The 23501-nt window shown below is 36.6% G+C and overlaps 2 protein-coding genes across 2 annotated transcripts; both read right to left on the bottom strand.

Moving 5' to 3' along the window:
• Positions 1-2065: 2065 nt before the first annotated feature.
• LOC104233155 (probable glycerol-3-phosphate dehydrogenase [NAD(+)] 1, cytosolic) lies at positions 2066-6444 on the bottom strand. Its single transcript, XM_009786489.2, has 5 exons — positions 4972-6444; positions 4299-4520; positions 3875-4122; positions 2882-3021; positions 2066-2349 (listed from the first exon to the last, which is right to left on the bottom strand). Exons 1-5 carry the CDS (start codon positions 5630-5632, stop codon positions 2226-2228), a joined length of 1395 nt encoding a protein of 464 aa, XP_009784791.1. The 5' UTR covers positions 5633-6444; the 3' UTR covers positions 2066-2225.
• Positions 6445-15629: 9185 nt separating this feature from the next.
• Positions 15630-16097, bottom strand: LOC138889105 (uncharacterized). Its single transcript, XM_070171665.1, has one exon. It carries the CDS (start codon positions 16095-16097, stop codon positions 15630-15632), a length of 468 nt encoding a protein of 155 aa, XP_070027766.1.
• Positions 16098-23501: the final 7404 nt, after the last annotated feature.

Below are 23501 nucleotides of genomic sequence, written 5' to 3'. Positions count from 1 at the left end.
TAATTCTAGATTGTCTATTATTTCCTTGAATAACACCAACTGCTCTTCTAACATGAGTAATCTCAGTTGAAAATAAATCAAGGCCACTTTTAACAATTAATTATAAACATGACATGCACACCTAACATGAAAAATTTCGTCAAGTGGTGGTTACAAATGCAGTCTTAATATTGAAATTGCGACATTATTGTTAGAAGCATTATCAAAAGACATACATAGTACTTTTTTTCTTAAGATTATAAAATTCAACAACTTCGCAAAATAGTAGTACTTATAAACATAGTAGTATGACTTTGATCTTCATTATATTTAAAAGCGATAATACGTTTTTGCATACAATAATTATTATCTAACCAATGACATGTAATTGTCAAATAATCATTTCCATTAACAGCATGACCAATATCAGAAGTTAGAGAAACTTTACAAGGAAGGTAGTCAAACATATAACGTATGTATATTTGATATCGTCCATGGAGTCTAAAGATATCATATCTACAAGTACTTCTAGGGATACCTTTAAATAAAAGATTATAAATCCTTTGAATATACATAATAAGATATGATGAAGAAGCAAAAGAAAAAGGTAGACAACCCAAAACAATCATTTTTGCTAATTCCTCATGATCCTTCATTTTATCATATTTCATAAGTCATCCAATACTAGGGTTTAGAGTTCATTGATTTTCATCTAAATCAGAGCCTCATTCTATAGGATGAGTAATTCTCATATGTTTACTAAGTGTCCTAGTCCCCCCTAATTGTCCTCCAGTCTTATGTTTAAAATCATCTTTACAATTCTATCAGTATTCTCTATTTCGTCAAAAAATTCCAAACCTTACTTTTTTTTCTCCGATTAGTAGTCGGGCCCACAAGTGGTCTACTACTACCACCACGACCACCCCTGCTACCAACTCCAACACTACTAGGTGTAAGTGGTGTCTCCTCTTCAACTTCTAATTCATTATCTTCTATACCGAAATCTCCCTGTAATTGTTCATAATCTATATTATTATCAGGTAATGTTTCAGAAACATGTGTAGAGTCATTTAAATTGCTACCGAATGTTGAAGTAGTACCTTTTTTTCTATTTTTCTAATTACCCCGATTAACAACCTTATTACAAACTCTTTTTGCAGCATTAAACATATTGTGAAAATTTAACTACTAGCAAAAATTAAATATTCAAATAAAATAATAAATAAGAGAAAGAGTTGGAGGGAGTGCACCAAATTCGTCAATAAATTGAACACTTGATGATTTCGCAACTCCAATGTTACCACGAGAAACGTCAATTGTTCAAAGTTTGAAGTTCAATTGTTCAAACTTCAAATAATAAATAATACGATAAATTAAATTCCAAAAAAAAATGAGAACCAAATAGTTTATTGCAATTTAGGTGAAGAATGAGAGAATGATAATTGAGAATATGAGTTTGAGAAATGAGAGATGAGTGAAGAAATGAAGAGGAGGGGTGTGTATTTATAGTTTTTCAAAGGGCTAAATTAGTAATTACTAAAAGTATAATTTTTTTAAAAAAAAGGGCTATTTTTGCAATTAACCCATTGGGCAACGGCCAAATTGAAGCTGACCGTTGCCAACGGTCATATCACTTTTTTTAAAAAAAAAATCAAATTTATAACCGTTGAACCGATTCGGGCCGGTTAACCAGTTCAACAGTATTTTTGTTGACCGGGTTTGACCGGTCCGGTTAACCAGATTTTTTTTTAAACGGAGCAACCCCTCTAACCCAGCCCACCTGGCCCCCTAACAACCAATCTAGGCCGGTCCGGAAACGGGTCAACCTGGCCCGTTAAACAGGTATACTCCTACTTTCACCCATCTCTCAACCATAAAAATTATAAGAATTGAACGGATCAAAGTACACCAACATTAGGCAATGTCACAAGCCTTTCATTTCTTGTTTTATTGCAGCAAGTCAGCAAGTCAGCTGGTTTTTGTTTTCATGATTATAGTGAAGTTTGGTTAGCATACTTGCAGCAGCTACAAATCAAAATCTGTTATACACCTAAAGAACAAATAAGCTTCAAATTCAAAATGAATATCAAGAAAATAGGACCATGTATTGGTAATTTCATCAGCACAAATTGAGTATCAAATATACTATATGTTTTCTTCACCACATATAACACTTCATCCAATTTGAACCAGTCTATATACTTATTCATTGCTTAATTTCTAAGTCTTTTTGCATGAACTATTGATCAAGGTTGTCCAAGAAGTGAAGGCCTGTAGAAAGCATGGCTCTGCGCAATCTCAATCCGATCGCGCGGATCATTCAAGTTTTCATCCCTCAGTGCCTGAAGAATTGCCATTGGCCCTTGTTCCCTGGAAGTACAAAAACCACATAGAGATGTTAGCGCTTAAAAATGGAAAATTTCTCATCATTCTCGTTTTCAAGTTTTACTAGCATGGTAGCAGTCCATTGGTTATGCACGTAAATATAAGAGTTTTAACTTATATACATTGAATGCGTAAAAGAACTAAACTATCACGTCACGTAAACGATAACTATAGGTAATTGTCCGTAACACGTGGAATCAGAAACCAGAAAACAAGGCAAACAACCTGATAAAACATGTTACATTACACAGTCACAGACACTGTAAAAGCTCTTTATATTGTTAGTGTAAAATAAGGGCAGTCAGGTGCACTAAGCTCCCGCTATGCGCGGGGTGCGGAGAAGGGCTCGACCATAAGGGTCTATTGAATATTGTTAGTGCATATAAGTTAAATTCTAATTATAGAAATAACAATAATTCCTGAGCAGCTGTTTTTCTTCTTCTTTTTGAGTTCATATCATGGAATTAGCAACAAATTACAAGCAACATTTTTTATGTTCTGTTGTGCAAAGACTTACCTTTTTATGAGTATCTTGTACAAAGTCTTCAAGATGGGGCACAGCTCAACTGGGGCGACCGGCTTATTCTCTCCGGGATGTAACACATTCAAGCTTGACTGACTTAGAAGTTCATAGAAAGCTCCAACAGCAGAAACTCCCTAAACACGAAGTAAGAGTATGTGACCGCTTGGAAAGTCGGGAACTTAGAAGCTATTACAGTAAGACATAGAGCTGAATAACTTGATGCATTTATGAATGAAAGAGGAAATTGCTTGGAAAACTTCAGGATCGACAATCAGTGGCAAATCCAAACGTTGAGTATACATTTTCACTGTACAACCAGAATCAAAATGATTGGTGGAAAGCATATTATTTCAGTAGTTTATCTTTGCTTTCCATCTGTAAAGGAAGAGAGGCAAATAACTCTAATCCACATATATTAAGAGTCTTATGCACATGATACATTGTAAAAAGAATGTTTATCATGTATTTTAGACTATATAAATATGAGTTTTCAAATAATAACAAGATCTTTTGTCCATGCGAAGGGGATCCTTGGTGTAACTAATAAAGTTGCTTCCATGTGACCAGGAGGTCACGGGTTCGAGTCGTGGAAACAACCTCTTGCAAAAAGAAAGAATAAGGCTGCGTACAATAGACCCTTGTGGTATGGCCCTTCCCCGGACTCTGTCGGGCTGCCCTTTATCTTTTGTCCATGCCAAAATCAAAGGCATGTATGTGTTTTCAGTTCATTTTGCAGATTACCTCTTGTGATATGATTGTCTGAGGTACTCGGGGATCTAATGTGGTAACAGAAGAATAAGCTCAACCTCAAAACCAATTTGTTTTACTAGCAAGTGCACGACGGCATAAGTATTGTTATGGTACAAAATCAGTCTTCTACAACACCTTAGCATTGTTTTCGAAAGAAGAAAATGAAAGACCAGTTCTTAAATTTGGTGTACTCTTGAGAGCAACAAAATGGGACCAGAGATAATAAAAAATGAATACCTGGATTGTTCCTTTGCCGCTAATGCTATCACCCATATCAAGGCTCAATTCTCCCTTAGCTATCATTTGACCATACCAAGCATTACGACCTTTCAACAATGTCACATACGTATCAGCTAGCAAAGGCCCTGCAAGCCTTTCTGGTTCTTCCGTCAACAAATATGTAATGAATATCATCTCCGATGTACAATGTGCAAAATATACTGATTTGCTCGTAGCACTTTCATTTGTTAGCGCAGCTACCATCCCTGGAATCGAAAACAAGGCAGAATATAGTCATAGAATTCGCGTTGGATTCCTAATTTTAGCTGGTTTCTTAATAATAAAGCTTGCTAGAAAACAGATGAAGAATCAAATAGGAATGGATTTAACCTGAAGAATAAAACCCTCAGACAAATAAACATTGAGATCGGCCAGGACTTACCAGCTCCAATGGCATAGACATTCTTCAAGCCTCCCATGACTTCGTGTGTTACAAGGTCGCTATTGTCCCAAACAATAAAATGAGGTTGTCTTAAGAACTTTGCTAGTGGTTTTCTCCATTTTTCTGATCCGCAAATCCTAGCATTGGCATACTCTTTGTTGTAAATCTCCGAGGCGATATTTGGTCCACCAAGATAAAGGATGTTCTCTACTGGTATTCCAGCTGCAATGAACAGACGATATTGTTAAGAAACTGAAAAGGCTAAGCTTTCTCCTATTCTTTTACAACTACTAACATATCGATGAATGACTTCCATTTGTCTTTTCCGTTATATCATGTTTCTGAGATAGAGGTGATGCATTAGAAGATATAAAGCGATGTCTGCAATCTCGTGTTAAGAAATGTCTAAAGCTACTCTCAACTTGAGAAACAAAGATCCACATTTTAGACCAGAATCAGAAAATTTCAAAATTTCTAGAATTGTTCCCTAGTGACAAGTTTTAGTTTGTTTAACAAACATAAAGATTCAAACAGCGACGAAGCACACCATATTGCACTGCATATTTTCTAAACAATCACATTTCATACTGAAGCAAATTCTATTTCATTTCTATTGGTTAAGTAAAGATAAGCCGGAAACAAGATTTAAAGCTAGGCAAAGATAAAAGCTTACTTGCCCGATTAATCATCTGCGTAGGAGTAATAATATGAGGAACTGGATCTAGTTCAGCCTCAATACCCTTTGCCAAAGAAATGATAATTGGTACAGTTAGTCTTTCCTTCCAATACTTGCTGATCTCCATAAACACATCTCGTGTTTCAGTCGAGGGCAATCCGTTAATCACAACATCAGCATCCCAAACAGCTTCTTGCAAGTTAGTCACAACCTTCAATGGACAAAGTGGTGTATCGATCATGTTTAAGCAGAAACCATCTTTCAAAATCTCATCTGCATATAGTGTCCGATCGCCTAATCTTGCCTCGACGTACTTGAGATATGCACATCTCCTAATCAACCTCCTTAACACATCCTCCCTTGAATTGATCACCTCAAATAAATGTTCCGCTGTCGCTCTATCTACAGCTCTACCTGCCCTTCTCCATATCCTAAGCTGAACCTTATCGCGAAATTGGCCGTAACTATCTTGGAGTAAAGCTGCAAATACACTGCCCCAAGCACCAGCACCAACACAAACAATTCTTAACAAATCACCATTAGCCTTACCAAGAATTTGTCTAAGTTCATCAAGTTTCTCCTCTAGGCCATTATGATTGTGTACATTCCCATTTGAGTACACATAATTTCCACTTTTCACCTCAATACTACCAACCATTTTCTTTCAAATAAACACCAATAACTACAACCCCACAAATCTTTACACAAAAAAACACCCTAAACACCTCAAAAAAGTATATAAAGAAAGAATCTTTAAACCTTTAATATCACCCCTTTTTCAAGATTTATCTCCACCAATGAATTATATACTATTGTCAACAATACTATTTCAAGAATTTGGATAGAAATTAAACAACCCCTTCTTATAAAAAGAAGCAAAACCCCTTCTTAGAAATTATATTGACAAAAAACTATTCATACATATAAAGTTTTCTTGCCTAGCTCATTCCCCCACATTAACTAAATTCTTGAAAAATTCTTCAATTTTCCACTTTCTTCCAAGTTATGATAACCACAAAAAGAGGAGAATCTTTTTACAAGTAGAAATTCTACCTAAATCAGAACTAATTTTCCTCTCTCCTTATCTTTTTCAAACCAACTAATTCTTTAAAATTTTCTTCATTTCTCCACTCCCCAAAGCAATAAAGAAGCTGACAAAACACTATTATGGATAATATAGCCTACTAATAATTCTTTAGCAACACAAAACAAAGAAGAAAATACTATTTTTGTGAACTTGGATTTTGCAGACAGCTTTGTATTGTCCGCCTGAGTTTGGTTATCTACCCAACAAATAATTTTTCAAAAAAAAAAAAAATCTTTTACGTGTCGGATACTACAAAGATTAAGTCAAAACCCCAAGAAAATACTCAAACAAAGATTTAAATCAAGAAAACAAGAATTGCATGCAAAATGTACAATTTTGCAGCAAAATAATGGTGACACTATTCATAAAAATAGTTCCATATTTGGTACATATCACTTTTTTACAAGATATAAATACAAATGCATGTGTATATAGGTATAATTAAGGAGGGGGGGGGGGGGTAGAAGATGTTTATATTGATTGATACAGTTGTCGAATGTATAGGGGAGGGTGCCATTGCATTAAAGTGTTTAGACACTCTGCCAACCTCCTAGACGGTCATTAATAATAGATATGGAGTTAGGTGAACTTTTTTTTTTTTTTTTGGAAAATGACACTGTATAGCCGCTCTCAAAATAATAGCCGAAAATATATATATATTTTTTGTATATATATACATTATGCATGTTATATACAAAATTTATACACTTTTTCGACTAACAAATGTAAATAGTTTCTATCACGGGCTAAAAGTGATAATACGGGCGAAGTGTCGAATAGCCACTTTTAAGCCCGCTATTTAAAATATATCCATAGTTGACATTGTATTTAAAGATTAGTCAATTCATCCAAATTTCAAGACTAAATATTTTTGAGCTGCTAATTTGAAATTCACGACTAAGTGTCCTGAATTTCTGAACCACTAATTTAAAATTCAGGACATAAGATTCAAACTTCAGGACACAATTTTACTGTAGGACATGATGTCCTGAATTTCTGAACTACTAATTTGAAATTCTGGACATAAGATTCGAACTTCAGGGCACAAGTTTCTAACTTTAGGACACGATGTCCTGAAGTTTGAATTTTGAGATTTAAACTCTAGGACGTCATGTCCTGAAATTTAAGCGAAATTGGCTAATCTTTAAATACATTGTAAACTATAAATACACTTAAACAACATGCTTAAAAATTACCCCCCTCTCCTTTCTTCTACTATGGACTGTATTCTTTTAATAAGTTATATATATTGCCACAGTAATAAGTTACTCGTAATTGTTTTTCTAAGTAATTTGATAGTGTAAATATTATTATACCATAAATGCATATAAACTCATGCTAGCATGCCAATTGAATTTATTAAATAGAATTTGTTGTTGTTACACTTTAAAGTGATCTAATTGTGTACAAATTTGTTTATTCAAGGAAGTAAAATTTTACAAGATTGATAAATACTCTTTTCGTTTCAAATTAAATGACATATTTTACTTATCGAGAGTCAAACTATATAAAGTTTGACCAACATTTTAAAATAATTTTTTTTATCATATTAACATAAAAAAAAATTACAACATATATTATTTCTCGTATAATTTTTTAATATCTAAATTTTAATTTTAAAATATTGAGTTAAACTAATCCAATATAGTTTCGAAGTTTAGTCAAATTAATTCTCGGTAGACGAAATGTATAGTAAATTAAGGGAATAATTAACAATAAAGTCGATAAGTTCATAATTACCAACTTCCTTCTTAGATAACATGTGAATAATTGGATAGTAAATTACATATCACCAAAGAATGTGATGAAATGATAAAATTATTTTATCTTTAATTAGAAGTTTTATGGTGGATCATGGAAAATAAAGTCCTTAGTAAATGGTAAATAATGCTAAATGTCTACATAATGAATTTTATACGATGTGAATTTAAATTAGTCGTGTTAATAATCATGACACTGAATACTTGAAGAAAAGAAAAGAAAATTCTTATATGAGTTTGCAACAATATTAGACTTGATTGAGTTTACAAAATAATAATAAAAACCTGCAAAAGAAAAGAGATAATTCAAAAAATAAAACTCTTTTCTGTGCACAATCTAGAATCTTATATAGCTTCTTGGGGTTGGGACTTGGGCGCAACTCTGATATTGACAGATGATGGCTATATATATATGATTGGGTGATTGAGGCTTTGGGGATAAGACCAATGAATACAAATTTCAAAAATGCTACCTGATATCGTCAACAGATGATGGCTATATATGGTTTTTATAAGGTATTATGAAATACTTGTTGGGATCGAAATAACAAGACGTTATGTGAAAGCTAATAAAGTAAATCTTAATGAAGATAAATTAGACGACAAAAAAACTAGCACACAAAAAATTATAATTTGTCCTGAATTCTTGTTTCATGATCCTAAAACGATAAAAAACGAGTAACAGTCGTAGAGAAGCAACGACCATTGTTCATTAGTCGTTTCTGATTGGTGCACAAACTTTTAGGCGATTCTGATTGGCTCACAAACTTTTAGGTGATTCTGATTGGCCCACAAACTTTTTCAAATCACCTAAAATTTTATGGGCCCATCAGAAACGGCATAATGAACCATAATCATTGTCTCGCCATACCATTCCTTGTTTTTTTTGGTGTTTTAGAGCCATAAAACAGGAATTCAATATGATTTTACATTTTTCGTATGTCAATGTCCATGTCATTTTCATGAATTCGAGTCACCAGTCCCGAATCGCCTAAAATTGTATGGGCCCATCAGAAACGATTTATTGTACTATAGCCATTGCCTCTCCATAGTCATTCCTCGTTTTTTGGCATTTTAGGGTCATAAAATAGGAATTCAGCATCCAATTTTTTGAATGCTAATGTCCACGCCATCTTCACGGATTCGGGCAGGTGGCTCCGAATCGCCTAAAATTTTATGGGCCCATTTAGGGCCATAAAACATGAATCCAGTATGATTTTTGATTTTTCGTATGCTAATGTCCACGCCATCTTCAGAAATTCGGGCGACAAGCCTCAAATTGCCTAAAATTTTGTGGGCCCATCAGAAACGACCTAATGAACCTTAGTCATTGCTTTGCCATAACGGTTCCTCGTTTTCTTATGTTTAGGACCATAAAATAGGAATTCAACACGATTTTTTATTTTTCGTGTACTAATGTCCACGCCATTTTCATGAATTCGAGCGACCGGTCTCGAATGACCTAAAATTTTGTGGGCCCATAAGAAACGACCTAATAAACCATAGTCATTGCTTCGCCATGATTATTCCTCCTTTTTGATGTTTTAAGGCCATAAAATAGGAATTCTGCATAGTTGGCGATTTTTGTGTATAGTCCACGCTGTCACGCCTCCTTTTTCTACCTACATCCCGCAAAGGGCGTAAAGGAATTTTTCCAATTAAAGGACAATCGGAGCGGGATTTAATTATTAATTATTCAGAGTCGCCACTTGAGAGATTAATGGTGTCCCAAGTCACCGGTTGAATCCCGAACCGAGGAAATTTATGACTCAGTTAACAGTCTGCGTACCAGAAATCCGAGTAAGGAATTCTGTTAACCCGGGAGAAGGTGTTAGGCATTCCGGGTTCCGTGGTTTTAGCACGGTCGCTTAACTGTTGTATTTGATTTTATCTGATTTTAATACATGCTAACTTATGTGCCTTTTATTCGTAAATCGCTTTTATTGTTATTTATTTTAAAAGAACTGCGACGTTGTGAAAACGCATTTCGATCCACGTCGCAATCAATGCACCCGTGGTTGTCAACACGTTTCGACTTCGTCGAGATTTGGATTTGGGTCGCATCAATGCGCACCCGAGTTTAAGAAGGTACATTAATTAAAATCACGCCTAAAGATTCTAACGTAATATTATTTGGGGAAGACCGTGAAATTTGCTAAATGGCCATCCCAAATTCTAATCATTTTAATAACCAATTGTTGACAGCCCGCATACGTGATTTTATTTGGGCGAGGCTAGTAGCAATCCCGAAGTAACTATGATTTCCTACTTATTATGTGTCTCTAAAGACTAATTAATTTAGAATTGAATTACACCGAAGTAAACTAAGACCCAAATTCAAAGAAAGATTGGGCCTGCCTCATGGCTTGGATGCGGTCCAAACGGCCCAACAAATATGAGTAAGATTCCAACTGCAACAATTGCTATAACACCAACGAGTCATCACAACGATAATGTATACCCTTATTTAGCTGATAGCCGTGAATTCCAAATATTACTAAACCGATTTGTCCTAATTACCTATCAAGACCTGCTGCTTTTACTGAACTAAACCAATTATGAATGAGTTTTGTTTCATGGTTTTTTAACTGGTTTCAATACCAATCTACCAACAACAACTATGGTTTGCCTACCAAACGATTTCAGAACCTTTAATCAAAAGCAGACATTCTACTACACTAGCATGATTAACGACAAAAGTACTAGTAACTAGGCTGAATGTTGCCAGACTTGCTCCTGAATTCACATGTCAGTTACATAAATCTGATTGCTACTGATGACTATTCACATAAATCTTCAAATTAGACCAGGCCTATGCTCAATGCTATTTCAAATGCCCAATTCGACAGTTCAACGATATGCAACATTCAACATGTAATCAACCTTACTGAACAATCTCAACTATACATATAACTGCCAGTTATATAACAGGAAACTACACTATGAATATCAGTTAAAACACAGACTGTCTTCAGTCGAATAATAGACCCTTTGAACATTTCATTTCAACTTCAACGAGCATACATCAGTGGAGTTCAAAGAAATGTACCTGGAAATTAGAATGTAAATAGAGAAAAGGAAAGGAATCAGCTACTTTGAACAGCAACAGCAACAAACTCAACAATATACATCACAGAACATGCCAGGGACTGCTTTTGAAAACCAGAAATACCAACAGACTCCACAGATCAATTCAACACACACTTCAAATGCACTCCTAGCCCTTCCAGCTGAACCTAAACACCTCTGCAATACTGCTAAACCCAAAACCCAACTGAAATCCAAAACTAATAATGAAACTGTAAGATTGTTTTTGATTTCCTCATTTCCTCATTTTTATTTTTTGAATACTGGAATAGAACTATTAACTGGAATTGAAAGCAGGGAGGAGAGCCTTTTGTGGGGATTTTCGAGCTTAGAGCTGAAGGAAGAAGAAGAACCCCCTTTCCCAAAGCATTTCATGCCCTTTTATAGGCAACCAAAAAAGAATAAATCAGATTCTGATTTTCTAATTAGTCCCTTCCCTATTTTCAGTTTAGTCCCCCTATTCTTGACTTGCTAAACAAGTAAGCACCCCTTTTGTGCTGAAATGTGCACTAAAATCCCATTCTAGAAGGCCCTAGGGTATTCCCCTACCTGTACAATACCTATACTGCCCTTCCAAATACTTTAATATTACTCTTCCTATCAGAACGTCCCTTTTCCATACCCAAACTACCCCTGAAGGCTTCTCAAAGTTACTGAAACTACCCTCATCCTTAATAGCTATAACCAATCCCCTACGTTAAACTAAAACTAGCTGAAATTGATTAATTAGCCACTAGAAATCAACTAATCAAACTGACCAAACCCAATTGTTCAATTATACCAACTCAATCAAACTAAATGAAATCAAACTAAGCTTAAGCTAACATGATCAACATTAAATGAATTTAAACTAAATCTTAACCCATAAACTCACAATCATTCAAACAAGTATCAACTCAGAACTAATCAGCAATTGATAGAATTATACTAATGCACAAAATGAATTATTGTACTATAGTCCCGAATCGCCTAAAATTTTATGGGCCAATCAGAAACGATTTATTGTACTATAGTCATTGCCTATTCATAGTCATTCCTCGTTTTTTGGCATTTTAGGGCCATAAAATAGGAATTCAGCATCCAATTTTTTGAATGCTAATGTCCACGCCATCTTCACGGATTCAGGCAGGTGGCTCCGAATCACCTAAAATTTTGTGGGCCCATTTAGGGCCATAAAACATGAATTCAGTACGATTTTTGATTTTTCGTGTGCTAATGTCCACGCCATCTTCATAAATTCGGGCAACAGGCCTCGAATCGCCTAAAATTTTGTGGGCCCATCAGAAACGACCTAATGAACCTTAGTCATCGCTTTGCCATGACGGTTCCTCGTTTTCTGATGTTTTAGGACCATAAAATAGGAATTCAACACGATTTTTTATTTTTCGTGTACTAATGTCCACGCCATTTTCATGAATTCGAGCGACCGGTCTCGAATGACCTAAAATTTTGTGGGCCCATAAGAAACGACCTAATAAACCGTAGTTATTACTTCGCCATGATTATTCCTCCTTTTTGATGTTTTAAGGTCATAAAATAGGAATTCTGCACAGTTGGCGATTTTTGTGTACTAATGTCCACGCCATCTTCATGAATTCGGGCGGTCGGCCCCGAATCGCCTAAATTTTTGTGAGCTCATTAAAAACGACCTAATGAACAATAATCGTCATTGCCTCACCATGACCATTCATCGTTTTTGGCATTTTAGGTCCATAAATTAGAACTCAATACGATTTTCTTTTTTTCGTATCTATGCCATTTACATGAATTTAGGCGACCGACCTTAAATTGTCTAAACTTTTGTGCTTCCATCAGAAATGATCTAATAAACCATAGTCATTGTCTTTCCATGGCCATTCCTTATTTTTTGGCGTTTTAGGTCCATAAACAGGAATTTAGTACGACTTTCAATTTTTCGTGTGCCTTAGTCCACACCATCTTCATGAATTTGGGAAACCGGCTCCGAATCGCCTAAAATTTTATGGGCCCATTAGAAACGACCTAATGATCTATAGTCTTTGCCTCGCCACGATCGCTCCTGGTTTTTTGACGTTTAGGGCCATAAAATAAAAATTTAGCACGCTATCTTCATGAATTCAAGCGATCGGTTCCAAACCTAAAATTTTGTGGCCCCATCAGAAATGACCTGACAAACTATAGTCATTGTCTTTCCATGACCATTCCTCGTTTTTTGGCTCTTTAGGTCCATAAAACAGGAATTCAGTACGACTTTCAACTTTTCGTGTGCATTAGTCATTTAGTCCACGCCATCTTCTTGAATTTGGGCAACTGGCTCCGAATCGCTTAAAATTTTATGGGCCCATCAAAAATGACCTAATGATCTATAGTCATTTCCTCGCCACGACCGCTCATCTTTTTTGGCTTTTAGGGCCATAAAACAAGAATTTAGCATGATTTGCAATTTTTTGTGTGCTAATGTCCACGTTATCTTCATAAATTCAAGTGATCGGTTCCGAATCGCCTAAATTTTTGTGGCCCCATCAGAAATGACCTAATGAATAATAGTCATTGCTTCCCATTTTTGTTACTCGATTTTTGGCGTTTTAGGGCAATAAATAGGAATTCAACATGATTGTCGATTTTTTGTATGCTAATGTCCCTGCTATCTTCATGAATTCGGACGACTGCCCTGAATCGACTAAAATTTTGTGAACCCATCAGAAACTTACCTAACGAACCATAGTCATTACCTCGCCATGATCGGTCTTTGTTTTTGACATTTTAGGGCTATAAAATAGAAATTTAACACGATTTTCGATTTTTGGTCCACGCGGTCTTCATGAATTCGGGCAACCGACCTAGATCGCCTAAAATTGTTTGGGCCCATCAGAAATGATCTAATGAACCATAATTATTGCTTTGGCACGACTGTTCCTCGTTTTTGATATTTTAGGGCCATAAAACGAGAATTTAGCATGATTTCTATTTTTTTGTGCTAATGTCCACGCCATCTTCATGAATTCGGGCGATCGACCCTGAATCGCCGAAAATTTATTGGGCCCATCACAAATGACCTAATGAACCATGATCATTGTTTCGCCATGATTGTTGCTCATTTTTTGGTGTTTTAGGGCCATAAAACATGAATTCAACCCGATTTCTAATTCTTTACGTTTTAGGACTATAAATTTTTGAATAAATGAAGTTCACTCAATAGTAAAATTGTCCTATTTCAAGTAATCCCACATAATGGGGTCTGGGGACGGTAGTATGTACGCAGACCTTACCCCTACCTCGTGGAGATAGATAGACTATTTCCAATAGACCCTCGGCTCAGTAAATCATAAGCACAACAATAATGAAAAGAAAATCAGTCAAAACAACAGTGAGAAGCCATGGAAAATAAGTATTAATAATATCAAGATAGTAAGATGACCGAAACAACATGCAATAATAGAAACCTAAGACTAAAAAATACGAAAGTACGTATTAATACTACTAATATGAACAAGGAAATCGCTCGACTACCTAACATTTTACCCTAATCCTTGACTTCCAAACCTTCATATCAAGGGTTATGTCTTCGGTAAGTTGGAGATCTAATCACCTTACCACAATACTTCTTCGACTTGTCCCTACCTCTCCTTAGGCCCTCTAAGGCCAACCTCTCGTACTTGCTCACTAGTGCATCTGTGTCTCTCCTCTTCAGATGTCTGAACCATCTAAGTCTTGCTACTGCATTTACTCCTCTACATATGTTATACCTACCTTATCCAGAATAATTTAATTCCTAATTCTATCAGTTCTGGTATGCCTACATATCCACCTCAACATCCTTATTTCTGCTACCATTATCTTCTAGACATGTGAGATCTTGACTGGCTAACACTCAGCCCCATACACACATAGTCGGTCTAACCACCGCTCAATAGAACTTACCTTTGAGTTTTGGTGGCACCTTTTTATCACACTAAACACCAGAAGCAAGCCTACGTTTCATCCATCTCGCCCTAATACGATGTGTGACATCCTCATAAATCTCTCAATTCTCCTGTATAACTGACCCAAGGAACTTGAAGCTTCCTTTCCTAGAGATGACTTGTGAATCCAGTCTCACATCCCCATCCGCTTCATGAGTCGCACCACGAACTTGCACTCCAAGTATTATGTCCTTGATCTTGTTCAACTTGAAACTTTTAGACTCTACAGCTCCAAACTTCTAACCTCACCTTAACACCACCTCGTGTCTTGTCAGTCAGTATAATGCCATCTACAAATAACATGCACACGACACCTTCCTTGAATGTGATGCGTCAGTGCGTCCATTGCCAAGGCAAATAAAAAGGGATTGAGGGCTGACCCTTGGTGCGACCCTATCACAACTGGAAAGTGATCCAAGTTCCTCCCACTATCTTCACCCGGGTTTTAGCTCTATTATATATATCCTTAATTGCCCTAATTTATGCAATACGTACCCCCATAGCCTCCAAACATCTCTATAGAATCTCCTGCGCACTTTATCGTATGCCTTTTCTAAGTCGATGAATACCATATGTAAGTCCATCTTCCTCTACTTATACTGCTCCGGCGATTTCATAATAAGGCAAATGACTTCGTAGGTTGAAAGCCCCAATAAAAATCTGAATTGTTTACGGAGAATAGACACATTCCTTCTTACCCTCAGCTCCACCACCCTCTTTCAACCTTCTATAGTATGGCTTAACAGCTTGATACCCTGATAGTTATTACAACTTTGGATATCACCTCTTCTTTTGTACAATGGGATCATCGTACTCCACTTCCACTCCTCGAACATATTTTTCATCATAAATGACATTAAATAACTCTGTGAGCCACTCCAAGCCCACCCTATCCGCGCTCTTCCAAAATTCTACCAGGATTTTGTCTAGCTCGATCTCCCTACCCCTGCTCATTCTACACATAGCCTCCTTAATCTCCTCAACTTTAATACGTCTACAATACCCAAAGTCTTGACAACTCTTGGAGTGTTTCAATTCACCCAACACAATGTTCATGTCCCCCTCTTTGTTAAAGAGTATATGGAAGTAAGTCTGCCATCTCCGACGAATATGTGCCTCATCCAACAAAACTCTTCCATCTCCGTCCTTGATGCACTTCACTTGGTCCAGGTCATGGACCTTCCTTTCTCTCGCCTTAGCTAGCCTGAACAACTTCTTCTCCCCTCCCCCTTCTTTCAAGTTCTTCATATAATCGACCAAATGTTGCAGTCTTAGCCGTCGTAACCGCTAACTTTGTTGTCACGACCTAAACCGATAGATCGCGACGGGCACCCGGTACCTTACTCAATCGAGTACCAACATAACGTATCTTTTTATTTCATAATAAAATAAATAACTAAGCCGAAAGGGATGCCGTGAAATACGTAGGATACAACATATAATACCAATTTATACATAAGACATACGGGCCTACAAGCCCAAAATAACCACTCGTACCCTGAATATATGCCGACAAGGCCATACAATATCTTACGTACATGACATCTGTCTGCAAGCCCCTAAGAATATGAAATTTTCATAAAGGTCGGGACAGAGTTCCGCCATACCAAACAATACACGTCTAAATCATACCAACCAAACATGCAACTCCGAAGCAAATGGAGCGTACCAACATCTTCCGCTGAGCTGATAGCCTACTTGGAGGGCTCTCGACCTGTCTATCAGGATCTGTGGGCATGAAACGCCACATTCCCGGGCAAAATGGACGTCAGTACAAATGATGTACTGAGTATGGAAGGTCCATAAATAAGCATATAACAGACATGGAGGAAATATAGAGTAAATGACTCCACCTGTAACTCTGAAAACTTTGTTAATCATGAAATAATTATAGTATCATGCATATGCATTTGAAATAGTTTCCTTCGATTTGCTTACCCTCTCAGCTTCACGAATTTACTCATCACTTATTTGAAATGGCATAATATTTATAGTCTCACTAAAATCTTATTCCCGAACTTACATCGATTAACTTACGACAAAATTTTATCGTACGAAAATGCGATATGTAATATCTCATTTCCGAGCTTCCCTTAATTTATTTATGGCGTGTTTTCATGCACGAAAATATGGGGTGTAACATTAATCCCCCCTTTGGAACATTCGTCCTCGAATGTTGACTGTTACGCTTATCTTTCTCATATCCCATAGCTCTTGCGAATACTTTAGTAGTCCTTTTTCCATCTAGGCAACTGCTCTATGAATAAGTCCAAAGGCCAGGGCATTCCCCCCTTTAGGCCTCTTTCCCACGCCATGACTTATGATCGAATTCCTTCCAATCTCGTAACTGTTGCTACCTTCCATTATGTTGTTTCTACGATACTGACCTTGTAAGTGTGCCTATGCGACTCTCCTCTCCTTTTTTCCTCCAGCTTTTAGCCAATCCTGAAGTTCTTTACTTGGTATTTGTCAAACTTACGAATATTGCTATATCTTATTTTATAGACCTGGTTATCCATTCGTATAACTTTACTGCATCTACATAGGTCATACTATACCATAACTCTTACCTCGATTTCTCGTTACTGAGGCCTGCTACCAAATCTCATATTAGTTTCGTTGCTTATCTCATATGTATAAATCTATGTCTTCTAATGCCTCCACATTACTGTTCACCTTTAAGAAAAATGGCCTAATGTCCTCTCATACTTTATAACTTTTATCCATCCATTGTTGAATCACCTCAATTTCGATCCACAATCTACCCTTGATAACTTAACCTTTTAGGTAATATTGCTACTAGGATTCACATTTTATCGGGGAACATATGAAATGATTAGATTGATCCACCTGGGGCGATACCCTGCTTTCATAACCGTATCTCACGACATCCCAATGTGATTCACCTTGCGTAGGTATTTTAATCTTGTCCAATTCATGAGATCCCTTTCTTTTATTCGTCAAATCATTACTCAATCTAAGGTCCAAACGTCATCATTTTTTTTGTCTATAATAACTACACCATCATTTTATTAACAGGGCAACATTCCATCTCTTCTGAATGTTATTAGTCTTAGACTCCTTTGAGTTCATTCAGGTAATATTGAATTTTCTATAACTTAGAGAAACCATTAGTTTTCTTGTTTTCATGGGTCTTAATCCCGATGACTTATCCGTTCTTGTCACCATCTCACTCGCCCTTTCTCGTTCTTACTCCTGTCATAAAAATTTATCGCTTTACTATACTTTAGCTTGGGACCCATACATATCTATTTATATTATTCAAGTCCTTCCTTCAACTTGCTTGCACCGTAGATTTCCGTATATTGTTCTGGAACATCAAGCGAGACATCACATTGTCTCTAACTATTCTTTACTCTCATAATCAGGCTTTTCGATACCTAGACCATAGGCTGGAAGATATGTTACTGACACTGCTGCTATCATTCCTGTGTATTGAATCCCCGCGCTTCTAGTCTTATATCCCAAGTATGGAATATTCTCAACCTTCTGCTTTTGAGTATCTCGTTTATTGTTCACCTTTACCTTACTTTATTTAAAGCCTCACATCACATCTCCTATCTCTTTTATGACCTTCCCTCCACATAGATATAATTCACATTGACGTTTTGAACTTCTATTATAATACATGCACCTTTTTACACAATCTCGTGAAAGCTTTATACTAAATTCTTATGAGACTGGTATCCTTCTAACTGGCTTTATCGTAGAGCCATTATAGAACATAGTTGTTGTGCTATCTCTCTTGCACCTCTAATATTAAGAGTGATTCTACTATGTTCTCAATCATGATCCTATAACTTCTGGGTCCAATAATCAGATTCCTGATTTACTTTGTTGATGTAACTCTTTAGTTTCCTTCTTCTTATGATCGGTCTTTATGCTGGCTTAAGTTATCTTCCAATCTACGGCTCATGGTATTAGTTATTACTTTATCCCTCCATGGACGCTATGGAATATTCATGATACAATCTTCTAACAATTCATTCCTTTGTCTATGACCTGAGCTCAATTCTTTCTTTTAGCTTATACCGAAATCTTTTACGGCTGTATGTGTCAACATATATGTTTCATGTATAAAAATCCAAACTCTTAAGTGTGTTCATAACGTCACCAACTCGGGATCATTGATCAAATAATTCCTTTCGTTCCTTCTCAGCTTTCTTTTAACGTAAGCTATTACCTTTCCTAATCTTTCTTCCCCTTGTTGCGTGCATACTTAGCTTATCTTTAGCTTATCTTAACTCCCACACATGCCGGAATTTCCGTACAACTCATATGATCTTCGAATATTTCTTTTGATTTTTACTTCCCGTTCACTAGCCACGGTAGATTCCTCTTTCTTATGGAGGACGTACAATGTTGTTGTGAAACTGTTGTTACAAGACCATTTCCTCCTTAGGTCATTGTACTTAGGTTGAAGCCTTCTTCCTCATTTCCTTAGCTAGTCCTTCACTGTAGTACTTAGGGGGGATCCTCAGACTCTTGTAAAGATGCGAGCTTATTATATCGTATTCCCGATAGAATTTTTTTGATGTTCATGATCACTTATAATTATCCTTAGTTACTTACCTCCACACTTATCTGCTCGTACGGCTGCTACTGGACTAAAGTCTTGACTGTCTTCCCAGTGGAACTATCTTTTATTTCCATAAGACTCATACGGTACCTTTAACTACCCCAACTCTTATTTGAATATTTCTCAAGTATTAAAATGTCATAACTACGAGACTAAATTTACTATATTGGGTTTTACTATCTTTATCTTGCACGACCTGATGTCTTGTCTGTATCCTCTTGACTAGCCATAACTAGGCTCTTCCTGAATCAACTACTAACTACTCGTTGGCCCATTATCATATCAATATTTTGCGAAAACTTTCTTGGGTTATTTCCTTGGTTTTAACTTACGTCTCGCACTGGCTCCTTAATTATCAATAATATCTCGGGCAGGGACCCTTACTTCTTTTCCTCGACGTCGCGTTTGCATAATATTCTAGAATCATAGCATATCTGTAGCATTTGGATAAGTGCAATCTCATCCCCTTCTCATTTTTATAACATTCTTCTTTTATCATTCCATATTCCTCCCTTTAGGGGAGTACTAAGAATTGGAGCTACGACGACCTGCCTATAGATATTTCACCTTTTCATCTTCGGCGTTCTTTTACATCATCGATGGCCCTTACTCGCCTTACAATCCTTCTGTACCAAGAAAAACAAAATTCCTCGGCCTGAATTATAAAACACTGTTAACCTTCATTAATTGGGTGCCTTGTACTCTTCTTCATCTTACTTTTTTTGCTTGTTGAAACTTGTATTTATCTTATGAATCTCTCATTGTCTTTCACCATAAGGGTGGATAAATATTCTTGCCTTAGGTTCCTTATCAAGAGGCTTACATGTCTTAGTATACACATGATCTGCTAAATACCTCCTATTTATCCATCATAAGCATGATGCAAAAATTGAGTTCCTCTGACTCAGCTCTTCCACAACTATGTCTCTTACCAACCATTTTTTTGGATATAGGCATCGTCATATTATGAATATGATAGAGTTAGGAAATTGAGTTCTTACAATTAAGCTCTATGACACGATCTAGAGTAAGAAGAAAAAGTGACAGTCCTAAATGTCATGTAGCCTCATACTTATAAGTGTGGTGCACGACACACCCATAAACAAGACTCTACTAGACACGACTTGTAGACTCTTAGGACAAAACTGCCCTAATACCACTTTTGTCATGATCCAAACCGATGGACCGCGATGGACACCCAATATCTTACTCAACCGAGTACCAACATAACATATCTTTTCATGTCATAATATCATAAATAATTGAGCCGAAGGGGCTGCCGTGAAATAGGTAGGATACGACATGTAATACCAATCTATACATAAGACATATGGGCCTACAAGCCCAAAATAACCATTCGTACCCTGAATATAGGCCGACAAGGCCATACAATATCTTACATACATGACATCTGTCTACAAGCCTCTAAGAATGTGAAATTTTCATAAAGGTCAGGACAGAGTCCCGCCATACCAAACAATACACGTCTAAATTATACCAACCAAACAAGCAACTCCGAAGCAATTGGAGCGCACCAACATCTTCCGCTGAGCTGATAGCCTACTTGAAGGGCTCTCGACCTGTCTATCAGGACTTGCGGGCATGAAACGCCGCGTTCCCGAGCAAAATGGATGTTAGTACGAATGATGTATTGAGTATGTAAGGTACATAAATAAACACATAACAGACATGGAGGAAATATAGAGTAAATGAATCCACTTGTAACTTTGAAAACTTTGTAAATCATGAAATAATTATAGTATCATGCATATGCGTATGAATGTCATGCCGTGCATAGGTACATATCTCATAACATCATCAGCCTCTGAGGGCATCCCATCATATCATCTTGGCCACTATAGGCAAAATCACCAACGTATACCAGTTAATCAGGTGGTGGTGTGTATATAACGCCGTAATATCCCATGTACATATATATACATACATATATATATGCGTATATAACGCCATCTGGTCAGAGTCAATGTACATGAATGCAATACATGAAAAGTACGTTAATAGAATCTTTGGGGATGTCATAAGACCATTTTGCTTTTGAGTAATATCATAAAGTAAACTATTTTCAACTTTGTATCTTTCTGAGACTCATGAATAGATGATAAAATATTATGACACCTGGAAATTTAAGAGCATAGATACCTCTAATACTTCTATGAATAGAGTCATTTGTGGAATTTATGCATTTGCACGTTTCGTTTGTATCGTATGGATCATGCCAAAAGAAAGAAAGGATATCCTTAACATACCTGAGCCATTTCTCTTGACAATCCCTTTAACACACATCAATTACGATAACACGCAATGGCGGATCGGAATAGAGAAAAATTCGTATGATATCCTTGAGAAAGATTGCACCATACTCCATTATAATTGCAAAATCTCACTTTGATTTGAATTTTTGAAGGTCTTGCGTCGCTTATATGATATATGCAAAAACATATTAAATGAACCAAGTAACGTTATAAGACTCACGTTCTTTAAGAGTCATAAAACTCTTTAAGTTATATATGATAAAGAAATTTAAATCTGAATAATAACTTGAGTTACTAGACTCACGTTCTTTAAGAGTCTTAAGTTTAAGACTCTTTAGTTTATTATTTCTCATACAAAGATATGAGCCCCACTTTCCTAGTGACTAAGCTACAAAAAGGCTTTCTTAATGCCACCTATTCTATGGTTTTAAGAGTTACATTTTCATAAAGCTTTGGCTGCCACGTTATGGGAGCGTGAGGTTTAATCTTATCCAAATATATTCTCTAATTAATTAGATAATGTCCCGTTACCCGATGATTAATCAATTACCCGTAAAATTGAGAATTATTACCACTTACTTAAAATATTACTCACTTTTCACATTCCTTATACACCTTACTATCATGACCATGTGGTACCTTGTATGGTACTAGTCCATAAATACTGGGCATTTTTAGCTCAGGCCATATTTTTTTTCCAAAATGGCAAACCTCGACGAAATTCATTTCCTTCGATCTGCTTACCCTATCACCTTCACGAATTTACTCATCACTTGTTTGAAATAGCATAATACTTATAGTCTCACTATAATCTCATTCCCGAACTTACGTCGATTAACTTAGGACAAAATTTTATCGTACGAAAATGCGGGATGTAACATCTCATTTTCGAGCTTCCCTTAATTTATTTATGGCGTGTTTTCATGCACGAAAATATAGGGTGTAACGTTTGTGTCACGACCTAAACCGAAGGGCCGCGACAGGCACCCGGTGCCTTATTCAACCGAGTACCAATGCAACATATCTTTCTTATCATATTATCATGAGTAAATGAGCCAGAAAACCCGTCATGAGATAACAAGAATAAAACATAAGAGAATACTCAACATATGAAGACCCAACATGATATACAAACTAATATATGTGACATACGGGCCTATAAGGCCGACATGACAATTAGTAAACTCGAAACATAGGCCGACAAGGCCATACAAGTATCCATACACCTGATATCTGTCTACAAGCCTCTAAGAGTACATAAAATCATAAAGGTCGGGACAGGGCCCCGCCATACCAATCAATATATATCCAAAGCATACTGACCAAATAGGCAACTCCGGAGCAAGTGGAGTGCACCAACACCTTCGCTGAGATGATAGCCTACTAGGAGGACTGTCAAGCTATCAATCGGGACCTACGGGCATGAAACGCAACGTCCCCAGGAAAAATGGACGTCAGTACGAATAAAGTATCGAGTATGTTAGGCAGGAAAGCATAAACAAGAACAGTAATGTAAAGAGAGAGATAGAGGAGATACAACCTGTAACATCAGAGTGCCTCTGGGGGTTACTGATATGAAATGCATAATACATATATATACATAAACTTTTTAAAACATTCGCCTCTGTGGGCATCATCATCATCATATCGTACCCGGCCTCAAAGAGGACTCGGTAAAAGCGTACCCGACCATCATAAGGTTCGGTAGAATCGTACCCGGCCACGTGGAGCTCGGTAAACCAACTGATCAGTGGTTGCACAATAGGTGCCGTACCCGGC

The sequence above is a fragment of the Nicotiana sylvestris genome, chromosome 4 (genome assembly GCF_000393655.2).
Source record: "Nicotiana sylvestris chromosome 4, ASM39365v2, whole genome shotgun sequence".
NCBI lineage: Eukaryota > Viridiplantae > Streptophyta > Magnoliopsida > Solanales > Solanaceae > Nicotiana > Nicotiana sylvestris.
Note: the sequence above shows the minus strand (reverse complement) of the source record. Positions and strands in the feature narration are given on the sequence as shown.